Genomic DNA, 13,088 nt, shown 5'->3' with positions numbered 1-13,088 from the left:
TGGTTATTGCAGTGTTTTTTTTTTTTACAATATCATTACATAACAATTTAAACAGTTACCTTAATTTTAGCTTTTCAGTTTAGTTTTCAGTTCAAGTTCCTCCAATTAAGTCCTATCACTGCAATATGCTTGTCATTGAGTCATAAACTGGTGTTTCACAAAACAAAATAGTCTTATTTATTATACTGTGAAAGAACTGCAACTCGCACGGTTCGTTACCCCTTTAAAAACGTAGACCCAGGACACGGAAATGGAAGTTTAAACAGCGTTGACGCGCTATTTTTAATATTTACACAATACACACAATAAACAAAACAAACACATAACTCTTCGAGGACTAACTGAACACAGGAACCTAACTATAATACAGGACTGCTAGGCTGTTTACCTGTTTTTAACATTGATAAAACCAAACACACAAAGGTTTTCACACAGTACCTTTTGACGGTTGCACACTCCGTTGAATTTTCAAATTTTGTGGGAAAAATATGAGAAAGTAGGTTGTGTGGCAGAGCAAAGCTCTGCCCTTTAAATTGGCAGGGATGGGGTTAACTTCCCCTACCTGCCTGGGTTTATTATGTTCAGGTGGCTGGGGTTGATTAGTTGATTAGGTTGATTAACGATCAATCAGCGCCCAGCCACCTGATATAAAAGGAGGCCTCTGCTTCTCATTTGGAGAGGGGGAGCTGAGGAAGCAGGTTGGTGTTTGTTTTGTGGTTTTTGAATTTTCTAAATCCAGTGAAGGCATTGCCCAGCCTGGAAACTTTATTTTTGTGAGTTTTATTTTTGCTTTATTTGTGTTTGAGTATCTGTTATTTTGCCCTTGTGCACTTATTTTTGTTTATTTATAATAAAACAGTTATTTTTTTGAACTGCAGTCTGTCTCTGGGCCTCTATCCACTCGCCAGCCTGCCACAAGTTGACATACATTTTAAGGCCATTCAGGAGAACAGGACAATGTTAAACATCTTTCAGACTAGTCACATACTGTATGTCCTAGCTGCCCATGGTCAGTGACAGCTGGTGTTTCTAAGTTTTGTACTAATTCTGTACATGTTGTTTTTGTTTGTTCCCTATTTTTTAATATAGTTATCGCGTACAATATCATGCCAGCGAATGGCTACATTGTGGGTTTTCTTTCTTTCTCTCTCGTATAACATTAGTTGTTTGTGTTGCCAAGAATCATTTTTCTGCTGAGAGCTCTATATTTAAAGAGGGTATTCAGAAATGCTTTCGCTGTTGGGAAAATAATTTCTCATTTATTATTCCACTCCAGAAAGCTTGCATGCAATCCTTTCTTCATGTGCACTGATTGAAAGCCATGCTGCAGAGTGGAAACTGACACACTGACCCCGTCAGTACATCCAGCATTGATATCCAAAGGTCAAATTCCCATTTAAAAAGAGGAAATAATCACATGAAATCGAATCAGCTCTGCATGTAGTTCAACATATTATTTGTTGCATGCAAAATAAACTAATATTTCCATTTAAATGGTAACTGATCTCTTGATTTTATCAGTCTCTCAGTGAGTGTTAACATTAGTTGCATTTTTTTTGTTCTGTACTCAGCTTTGTCATGGAATATTTGAATGAAAGAAACCATTTGGGCTTCTGATTCCTGACATGCTGGACATCAATGAAAATTAAAAGTTACCGTATTACATTTTAACAACATCAATTTTTCTCACTACATTCTTTAATATTTCAAGAATGTTACAGTATACAAAAATGTAACTGTGACAGGGTTGGCTGCAGTGGGGACGTCGGACCAAATGCAGGAAGAATAACAAAATACAGTACTGCAGGGCAAAAGATGCGGTATGCAACGTTTTTATTTAAATAACAAAACAACGGTCACAGAGCAAAGTAAACGTTTTAAATATAACCAATATCGCACACAACACACAGGTCAGGCTGGGCAGATCGCTTTCACTGATCCTATGGTTTGTTTACATTTTCTTTTCATTTTCTCCTCGCTCCCTTTCGTTCACTCATCTATACTCCCACCCAGAGTGCAGACTGCCGAAGGCTTATATCTCCCGATTAGCAATAAATTATCCAATTAATAGGGAGATGGCCACCTTCTGCACAAAGGTTTTTTTAATAGTGGATAGGGCTTCCGATCCACACTACCAAACAAAAACACCCACGCTCTTTTCCATCACGTTTAAATAAAACAGTAACAAAAAACACGGCTTTTGCCATCATTTAAATACATAGTAAATCATCATAATAATAATAATACAAAACAAATATAGTTTATAGGAGCAGGGCTTTGCCCTGCCCCCTTCTCCTGTACAGGGCTCCTGGCCCTGTTACAATAACCCTATGGTATTGTTTGAAAGTATTCTAAAAAGAAAACTTTGACCGTCATCTTGCATTTTGAATGAAGATATCTCTCTAGACCAGCTTTTCTAGAAAAGCACATTTTTTTGGTTATTTGTGAAATTATATATATATATAAAATAAATAAAAATAGTGCCTTCATTGATAGAGCTTGTGGTTAGTTGTGTTTAGCCAAAGTCCTGCAAAATTTGAAAATGGGGCTGCAATTAGTAGTGGTTATTGAAGCTCACATCCTTGACCTACATTACTGTACCTGGTTTCAGGAGCAGCCATCGTCTCTCTTTAAACACACTCTTCAGTGGCCGTATTTGGGGGAGTGCCAAGACTGGCTTTATAGGCTGCTTCCACTATGAACATGTGGTATGTGTGATTGGCAGACACTCTGGCTTCTGTTGCAGTGAGACCATTATGAAGTATAGCTAATGCCTTTTGTGCTGCTTCGTCTAATGTTCTTTCGTGTGTTTTGTTTCAGCATCCAAGCCAAAGGCAGTGCAGCAATAATGGAGTAAGTAACAGCTTTTTAAAAATTAAAATACAATTATAAAATGAACTAGTGACATTCAGTTCTGACAACCTGTCATGCTTATTTAAAAAATATCTGAGCAGGTGAATGCACTGACAGAACTGGTATTTAAGCCAATGTTGAAACTTGTTTCCTGTAAATTGAAGTTACAAATGTAAACTAACTGGACTGTCTACAAGTGTCTGGTTTTTGATAGTTTCCAGTAGGCTAAACAATGGAAGCATGTTGTAAAATTGAACGTAATTGTGGGAATATTACATTTTCTAAGAAAAGAAATATGGCTTTAAAATTTTACTTTATGTACATATTTATAGTAGTTGAGAAACAGTTTTAAAATTGTTTTTTTTTTTTGTGTGGGGTGCATTATGCTCTGGCTCTCAGTAGATTACACATTGTACAGTTTTTATGGCGTGCAGTAATTTAGTAACTACAAATTGGGTCAAGAAGTCTATATTGGCCTCTGGCACATGTTAGCAGAGATGTGCTCACAGATTAAAATGCAAAACACGTGCCAAAGTATCTGCAAAAACAAGCTCAGCTGTGTTTTAAATTCTGAAAACTGATCAGATGATTCAAATAATGTTTGACTGGTGTGAGTAGCTGGTAATGTCCTGGGTATCTACACACAAAATAACAAGATTTTTTTTGGATGGCAATATTTTTAAGTCGGTCATTTAAGATGGTCAAGATGTCTGAAATGCTGCGAGTGCATTTCATTAATTTTTTTCCCCACTGATTTATATTTTCATTCTCATCTATGGTCTAACATTTATGTAAAATCATTGTTTATAGTGTTATGCCGTAGTCCTGCTTTTAACAGTATCCAACACACTAATTAGATTTGCAGGGTTAACAAATTAATAAGACTTATCTTGTGTCTGTCTGTTCAAGGTAGTGTTTTGGTAATACAAAGAATAGCTTGATATAAAACAATTTGCAATTACTGTTCATTATTGTGAATTAAATAACATAATAGATTAGGTATTGTATGTATGACTAAATATTATGAATTATGACTCGCATACAAATACTTTTGTTATTTTTGTTTACAGTAAAATTGTCAGGGCTTTATTTACTGTATAGACGTAGAACCACATGCTTCCCATTGCTGCAAGTAGTAATAGGCGCATCTGTGTTTGGATTGAGTGACACAGGGGCCAGCTGGCTTCAAGGGGAGAGACACTTGTGTCCCAACAGCTAAAATGATCCTGAATACTAACTCTCTTGACACATTTTGACTTGCTATTTTTCTTTGAGAGTCACTATAGCAGTAAGTGTGCATTATGCAATTATTTATATGGACAGATGTTTCAATGAGTTTTGTACAGTAAAGGTTTAGGTATGGCCCGATGAAATGGGTTTAACCAGTTTGTTGTACAGTAACTAGACCCACATAAACTTATCTTTAACTCACCTGTTGCCTACAGAAGCTCTCCAGAAGAAGGTGAGTTAATGCAGGATGAGAGTCTAACCATTTCCAAGCAGCATTTCATACGACACACTGTAGAAAAGCGTGACATCCACCAGGGCCTCAGTTTGACCGCCTTACCTGCAAGGGAACGCAGACGTCTGATAAGCCAGCAGGAGGATGCTTTCCGACTTAAAGAAATGTAAGTCTCTGTGCCAATTCTGTCAAATCAAACTGCACTGACTGTCTGTTCTTTTTGCGTGCTGTTTGGCTAATAACTCTCTGAAGAAATAGCAAGGCTGGGTGGCACAGAAAACATGAACCACATTGAGCTTCTGCATGTACAAAAATGAGTGTAGGACCGCCTCATGAGGCCCTGGGAAATTATAATGACAACAACACTAGTTTAAATTTTTTATTTTTTTAGGGATGGCAAGAATAAGGAAAATCTTCCTAGCAATGCAGTGTTTGTAGAGGAGGGTCGGCTACAATTGAAAGAAGCCATGCCACGTGCAGAGAAGAAAGCTTTGGAGGACTTGGAGAAAAACATTGAAGACAGTTTCAAGCCTAAAAGATCCAAATCAATCTCTGAGATAAGTACAGAGTATGACCAGGACCAAGATTACAGCAAGGTAAACTGTCAATATCTGTACAACCCATTTCATTTGCTTTCAGCTGTGTGGGATGGGGGTGGTAACAACAAGGGCAAAATGTCCAGTAGCCCAGGAAACATAACATCATTTTTGTGAATTGTTCAAAACCTACTGTACTTGGATCCTTAAAATCTATTGCAAGGGTCTGTCAGCACTTTTTGGGATTTTTTTTTTTTACGAGTTGTCATGGTTTCAACTTGGTCAATTTCAAGACTTTTAATAAGTCAGTTTTCCATGATGTTGATGGTGATGTAACAATAATTAACCATGGTCTGTAGGTTACTGTGTCTCTAACCTAAATTGTCTATTTGTAGGCACCTGCCTACAGTATGTACAAATCAGTGTAGCCACTTTCCCACATGTTTAACTGAAAAAGCTATATTTTGGACAAGCATGTTCTCTGATGAGTGCATATGATGACTTAAGTGTCGCTGGCTAAGAGAATATGAAATGTTACATATTGGAAACCCTCCAAAAACACACAGATGCAGATTAAACTTATTTTTTCTGTAAACGGTGCTATTTTTAAAATGTGCAGTTTTCATGCTGGGATAATTGTACCTTACTGATTTACAGCACAAGGTCATACAATTATGAACAAGGGATTTTAATAGAGCTAATTATACGGTATATTAAGGAGCTGATATGCTTTTGCCGCAGTTTATAATTAGGATTAGTGCTCGTATTTCAAAGTTAAGCAAGCATAAGTATAATAGTTTAGCAGTATGTAGGTTGGTTGATACAGGAGTATTCAACCCCCACAATAAATATAGTTAGCAAGAACTGCTTTGACAGGCAATATTGATAGATTACTAGCTTTATATTACTTTTGTTCTAATGAACAGTAAGTATTTACACTGTAGTTATACTGAGTCAGATAAGATTAACTGGAACAAGTGCAGAATAGATATCCAATGATATCCAATTGCCACTGAAGGTCACTTGTGAAATAATGCCAGTGCTATCCTTGATATGTGACATTTTTATTTGGAAACAAACCATCTACTGCGTGGGTCATTTTGTTAATTAGCCCTGCGCAGGGAAAATTTGTGTTTGTGTCAGGGAGAGAGTTAAAATCTCCCTGCCAAACTAAATTGTTAATTAATTAAACAATAAAATAATCACCTGCACCTGGTAATTGTAATTTAGTGCCAGGTGCAGGGTTTAAAAAGGGTGCAGCCAGTTTGTGCTGGGCTGCTGTGTGTGTATAGAAGCCTGCTTGATAGTGTGCTCAAGCATATAGATAAAAAAAAAAAAAAAAAAAAAAAGGTACCTTGTATAGCCTTTTTCTGTTTATTTAGAGCTCAAAAAGGAGCTAGGTGTTTATTTTGTTTTGCTTTTGTAAATAAAAGTGCGCAACATGCTAAAACTGCAAGTTCCTGTTTTGGGTCAGTGGTTTTTAAAGGGGCAACGAACCTGAGAGTGGCAGCTCGGTTTGCTAATAAAATATATACAGTACCAGTCAAAAGTTTGAGTACACTTTCTGGAAACTAGTTTTTTTTTCATAATTGACAATGTTTTACATTTCTATAAATACTTGAAAATGAAAACACATGTTACAATATACCAAACATAAGGAGCATCAAAGCAATGTTCAAGAAAATTTAAAATTGTCTCTAAATTTTGGATTCCTCAAAATAGCCACCCCTTACCTTAACAGCCTCACAAACATGAGGCATTCGTTTAACAAGTTTCAGCAGGAAATCACCCAATGTGTCTTCCCAGCTCTTCTGCAGCAATTCCCAGAGATGTAGAGCACTTGTGGGTAGCTTTGCTTTGACTCTTCTGTCCAGTTTGTCCCATACAAGTTCTATGGGATTGAGGTCTGGAGACTGGGCAGGCCAGGTCAGACTGAGTTGTCCTTCACTTTCCTTCTTTGCCAGATAGTTCTTGCACAACTTTGAGGTGTGTTTTGGGTCATTATCTTGCTGAAGAATGAAGGACTGCCCAACTAGCCATAATCCTGATGCAATGGCATGCCTCTGAAGTATGCTATGATAGCCATGCTGGTTGACCTTGCCATGGAGTTGGTAAAGATCACTAACTCTGTCACCAGCAAAGCAATCCCAGAACATGACACTGCCTCCTCCATGCTTGACAGTGGGAACCACACATGCAGAACTCATACGCTCACCCTCTGCGTCTTACAAATCCTTGGCGGTTGGACCCAAATATTTCAAATTTGATTCATCGGTCCATAAGACAGACTTCCACTACTCAAATGTCCAGTTTCTGTGTTTTTTGGCCCAGGCAAGTCTCTTCCTCTTATTCTTCACTCTTACCAATGGTTTCTTTGTAGCAGTTCTTCCAGTTAAGCCAGCTTCATGCAATCTCCTCTGAACAGTTGATGTTGAAACATCTGTACTTCTAGTAGCATTTAGCTGAGCTTGTATTTCAGGGGCAGTCAATTGCTGATTTTGCAGACTTGTGATTCAAATTAACTTGTTCTCTGATTCTGAGGTCACCCTTGGCCTGCCTGACCTTGTTGAGTCCTCATGAGTGCCAGTTTCTTCAAATTGTTTGATAGTCTTGGCCACAGCAGTTACAGACACTTGCAAAGTTCTTGCGATTTGTCTTAAAGATTGACCTTCATTTCTTAAAGTAATTACAGACTGTCTTTTTTCTTTGCTTAACTGAGCGTATTTTGCCATTTTCTGCTCCCTTACATTCAGGAATGACAAACTTGTGCTTATGCTACCTATATTTATAGTAATCATGGACCCTCACCTGTTAACAATAATTGGTGACAAAAGGTTAATTAGGTAACATGCTATTTAACTCAGAAAACATCTAACAAAGACACTTTTATACTTAGGCCAGTGTTCTAACACCGTGTTATACACATTTCAGACTTTTAACTGACTTGGGCTTCAGACTGAAATCCCCTTGCTTTGGGTGACCATTTCATTGAAATTGACAAGATTTACATTTTCTTTTAAAAATAAAATTTTTGAATGTAATTCACTTATGATTATCGGCTTATGTAAGTATGTGTATCATATAATGAAATATTAAGTGTTTATACACAAGTTTTGTACAGTTAAAAGCATAGATAATCATAAACCTGGTTTTAAGAAGGTGTACTCAAACTTTTGACTGGTACTGTATATAAGTAAACCAGTAATGTGGTCTCAGAATGAAGTGCCAGACAAATGTATATGATGAAGTGCACAGGTATAACAAAAACAGTAATAATTAAAAAATATTAGCCACACGCCAGCAGATTCAGGCAGACCTGCACAAATCACACTGCAGTGATTTGGTGACCTTCTATATGGGGGGTGAAAGTTATGAAGGGATCTGACGGATATGATGTATAGTAATAAGTATTTGGGTTTTAAATAAGATAAGAGAAATAAGTTAAATAATATTCACTTTGGTATTGTACATGTTTTGAATATTAATAGTACATGACACACATATATAAGATGCAGTAGACTCCGTCTAAGAGAACATCCATTGGGAAGCAAGCAGAGTATTCTCTTAGCCAAAGTGTTCTTTAAGACTGAGTTGACCATCAGACACAATATGAATCAATAAATAAATAAACAATTAATTACTTGTCATGACATGTCAACATATGAAATGAACAGAATAAGTAAGAGAAAAGCAACATCCAAGTATATGTTAATAAACTAAGGTAATAAAGTAACAGACAAACTAACATTAATAAACTAAAGGCCTCTACACACTGGATGCGATGCAACAAACGAATGTATCGTACGGCACAGCATACCATGAGAAAAAAAAAATAAAACCTGTATTTCCAGCTTCCCTTGCGCACCTTTAATAAGCCCACGGCAAGATAAAAGATAATTCTTGCAGTATCAAAATACCTTGAGCTGTACAATACAGGACACACATTATAAAAACGTAAAAAGATTATGCAATCGGAGAGTCGCCACTGGTTTGAGAAGTGTCGCAGCGAGAATACCATTTTATCGCAGAACATATTGCATCATGTCCAGTGTGTGGAGACATTACTGTCAAACTGAAAACGCAGCAGCTCTAGATTAGTTATGAATACCTATACAGGAGCAATATTCAAGAAATGCACGAAATGTTCAATGTCTTTGAAATGGTTTTGTACCCTTCCCCAGATTTTGTGCTTTTCTATAATCACATCTCTGACTTGCTTAGAATGCTCTTTCATGTTCATTTAGATTCTTTCTTTTGAAAGTCTCTACGATACTGTGGGACCATACAGAGAGAGCGGGATTTATCCTCACAAGATTAATTTAAAGCTTATTAATATAGGTTTTGCTTCACTGTTTGAACACTTAATATATACTTAAGGACACACTAATGTGTTATAGAGCACAACTATATTTTTATAAATGCTTTGAGGTCACAGCATTTGCTGTGAAGGTTTGAACCCCACAAACCTGCACTGAAAATGATGGCATTGGCAACCCCAGACAAAGTTGACTGAACTGCTGGCTGAAAATTCTGGTACAAACAGCAACCGGACGTGCATTTTTATATAACAGATTTGCCAGCTGTTGTCTGGCACTCCTCACATTTACAAGAATGACAGGTTGTAGCTGAGATCTCAAACTCTGCTGAAGGCCTGGGAGCACAGCCACTGTTTGATACCCTAGGGAAAGTCCAGTATTTGTATTGATGGGGAAACTGGAACAGCTGGAGGAAATTACTTTCAGTAAAGACTTATTTAATAAGACCTAAAAACAAAAAATTAGGCTGGCGTTCGTGACACTCTGTGACTTTGACTACAGCAACATTTATATAAAAAAAAGGTATCGGCACCATTTTAAATCTCATTTTAAATAGTTGCTCATTAATAAATGAGAGAAACACTGGTGTCCTGGCAGTTTAAGCCTAATTTATGTGTGCAAAAAGGATTGAACATGTATTTGGCTGCTTATTCAAGGTGCCTGTTGCAGGTGATTTGGTTGTATTGAATCAACAAAACAAGTGTCTTTCTTTGGGTTACTTGCTGTTTATTTTGATGTTTTGAGACCTGCCAGAGAATTGGTTAGAAGAGTCTAGACTTTTTCCCAGTAATAAAAACCCACAGTAACAACATACATGTAACATTGTTGAATATGTTTTGCTGTGTTGATCAAGGTAATCCTGATAATAGCTTTGAATATTTGATACTGTTTTATTAGATTAACTACAATATTGCTTTCAAGACCTTCAGGTGTATTTAAAGAAACATATGAACAATAAACAGTATCAGCTTTTCAGATTTACTGTGTATAATATATATTTAATGGGATCTTTCCATACTGCCCTATCTTTTGAGTGGATCTGTCTTTCCAAGCCCTGTATACAGCTCTGCAGCAATGGAAGAGTTAAGTGTTTCAGTGGGGTTTTTTTGTCATGAAACCAAGCTCAAAGTGAGTGAAAATCCACATGAAGCTATTGCAAACCTTTTGTCTGTGTGGAAGAATGCTTCAAACTAGAACATTCCTGTGGGGCTTCTGGTATCCTAAGTAATACGTTGCTGCAGAACAAAGAGTGACCTGGATAATTATACTAGTGTATGAAAAGCTATTCAGTTTGTTCATTACAAACCTATTGTTTTGATTTTTTGAGTTCCGTCTATCTGGTTCCAGATATAATACCTCAATTTGATGTTTTCCAGACACTGGAATTTTGATCCACTGACAGATTTGCCATTCCTTTTTATTGTTGTTTTGGCAGGACATGGAAAATAAAATGCAAAGTTTGTCAGCATGTCAAATGAACACTAAGCTGTCAGAATCCAGGCACATTCAAAATGCTTCATTCCAGTTCAAAGAAATATTGGATTTTCAGAACAGGTATGCTGTTTGGTATAGGCTGTCACTGACACTTTTGAAAGCTTTCGTATTTTAATTGTATAATTTGATATCATGTATAAAACCAACTATTCAAGAATTTGCTAATATAGTTGACCGTTTATGATATAGCCACAGGTAAGCAACATGTTAAGCAAGTATCTAATGTAAGCCAATAAAAAACATTTCCCGGTATTGATAGTACAACATGTCTGTTGTTTAGATAAGTCACTTATTTTTGGATAAGTTCTGTCATCTTACTGGTTGGGCTAATAAGTATGGCATGTTTTTTAAGAATCTTTTTATCGGTGTTTTTAGAATCTTTTCATTGTATAAATGTTTCCAAGTACCGGTAATGAAAATCTAGGTCATGGTGACACACACTTTTAAGTTGCTGGCAACTGGTTGACTGAAATATTGATGGCTACAGTATATCTAGGGAACCCAAATTTGAATTAACTTTGCAGGGGCACAGTGAGCATGTCCTGTAGTGAGAATCATTAACTGAGCTAATGGAGGCTATATCTACAGTAGTCTGGAGGGTTTTTTTTTTAAACAAATTTGTGATTGTTCTTCAGGATTAACGTACGGTGTATTATATATCTGCTCCCACCTTCCCCCACAACCTGTCAGCTTCCCTGGACACGTAGATATAGCAAAACAAAAAGAGGGGAAAAAACAGTAATCTGGAGTTTTGACGAAACTATCACTGTAACGCCTACAATGTGGTGTTTCTATACTTGGTGGGTAGAATGTATGTCTGATATTACTTGTTAAATCTGGCCCGTTTTGTTTATACTGGGAGCAAGAACATGAGAGGCCAGCACAACGGTGATGTGTTCAATACACACAGACTGTGGTGGAACACAACAGCGAGCCTTTCTTGTTTTCAGGTTGAGGTGCAGGTAAATGTAATGGCCGCACTACACGTGCTAGCATGTAAACAACAAACTTCCTCTTTCGGTTCAGAGAGAGAAGTCTGTCTCGGGACACATGGAGGTGTATCTGTTCAATTACTGTAACCTATGTATGCCTCATAAATAAAGTTCTAATTAGACTAAGGTGATTGGAGCGAAACAGCTGTTAAGTGTCTCTCTTGAAAATAAACCAATTGTATGAAAACCACGCTACAATACAAGGCACTGTTGCCCAGTAATTTAGTTGTACTTTATGGTAAGAACTACAACAAATGCACCTTTTATTTTATATAAAGGTGAATTGTTGGAAAACCTTTTCAGAAAGTTGTAGACACAGTTCTTGTCCGAGCCCTTGCAGTATATATCAGCCTCTTCACTTTCCTTGACTCGCAGCTGTGAATGTAATATTTACATGCTGAAATTGTATTCAGTCTAAAATACACCCACAGTTTTAATCCCTTTTAAATCTGCAGCATGGTGCACTCACTGAATGAAGACACGGTGGAACTTCAGGATTACAATGAGGTATGTGTTTTGTGCAATAATAATAATAAAGCTAGTGCTAAGAAAAAGTTATATTTAAAACCTTGAACTGATTTGAAATCCATTAGGTGAGTTCTGCTACTCTACTATTCTTGATTCCACACTGCAGTGGAAAGCTTTGAGAATCATATATGGTGCAAAAACACCTTCACTAATTTTAAAGCAAATTTCTGAATCAATGGATATAACTTCACTTATGTAATGCTAAACCTTTCTTTCTTGCATAAAGTAACATGAATTGATTTTCTTGTAGGATGTAGAGTACCGATGATCAGTCTTTGTGGGTAATTAATCAGTTTCAGGACAGACGTATCTTCTGTCACTCACTGATTTATTTTGCATTGCCCACGTAGAACAGTCAATTATCCTTTTTCATTATTTACCCTGCTAATATGCTGGTTTCTTTCATAAGTGCACACCTCAACAAGTTATCTTTGTTTCACAAATGCTTATCTCAGAGAAAACCTGTCTATCCAAATTCAGATAATAATGCTACTGCTAAATGATACAGTAGAAAGCCAGACTTGAAGGGAACCACACTATTGCTGATCAATCTAACCGTGGCAAGTCTGTCAGATTAAACAATATGCAGTCAGGTGACTGTGTGCAGTGAGTCAGCAACTCTTATCAGACGATTTGCATGTTTATCATTTTGTACCAGTCTGCTAAAGCTGATTCATAAACTTAATCTGTTGGCATTTTATCAGTTTACAAAACCAACATCTTGATCTGGGGAAGTGCAAAGACCAGGCAACAGATGCCAGCATTTCAGAAGGCTGATTGAATGACGATAGACTGATCTAATCACAGCTAAACACATTGCGGACCTGTAAATAAAATGAATCAAGTAGAACACCATGCTGTTTGTAATCAAAATACAATTGCTTTCTATGTAGCTCCAGGGCTTCTA

General features: G+C 36.9%; 1 protein-coding gene across 3 annotated transcripts in view; it reads left to right on the top strand.

Annotated features, from left to right (window-relative positions):
* The window catches only part of LOC121325998 (protein FAM13C-like), a 48,482-nt gene that overhangs the window by 11,215 nt on the left and 24,179 nt on the right, over positions 1 to 13,088 (top strand). For 2 of the 3 annotated variants that reach the window (XM_041269123.1, XM_041269124.1), the window contains exons 8-12: positions 2,821 to 2,853; positions 4,299 to 4,481; positions 4,707 to 4,911; positions 10,603 to 10,721; positions 12,109 to 12,160. In XM_041269123.1, the coding sequence (XP_041125057.1) occupies positions 2,821 to 2,853; positions 4,299 to 4,481; positions 4,707 to 4,911; positions 10,603 to 10,721; positions 12,109 to 12,160 (592 nt within the window). The remainder of the gene's footprint in view (positions 1 to 2,820; positions 2,854 to 4,298; positions 4,482 to 4,706; positions 4,912 to 10,602; positions 10,722 to 12,108; positions 12,161 to 13,088) is intronic. The other variant, XM_041269125.1, reaches the window with a different exon arrangement.

The sequence above is a fragment of the Polyodon spathula genome, chromosome 13, assembly GCF_017654505.1.
Source record: "Polyodon spathula isolate WHYD16114869_AA chromosome 13, ASM1765450v1, whole genome shotgun sequence".
NCBI lineage: Eukaryota > Metazoa > Chordata > Actinopteri > Acipenseriformes > Polyodontidae > Polyodon > Polyodon spathula.
This window is presented reverse-complemented; position numbering and strand designations above follow the sequence as displayed.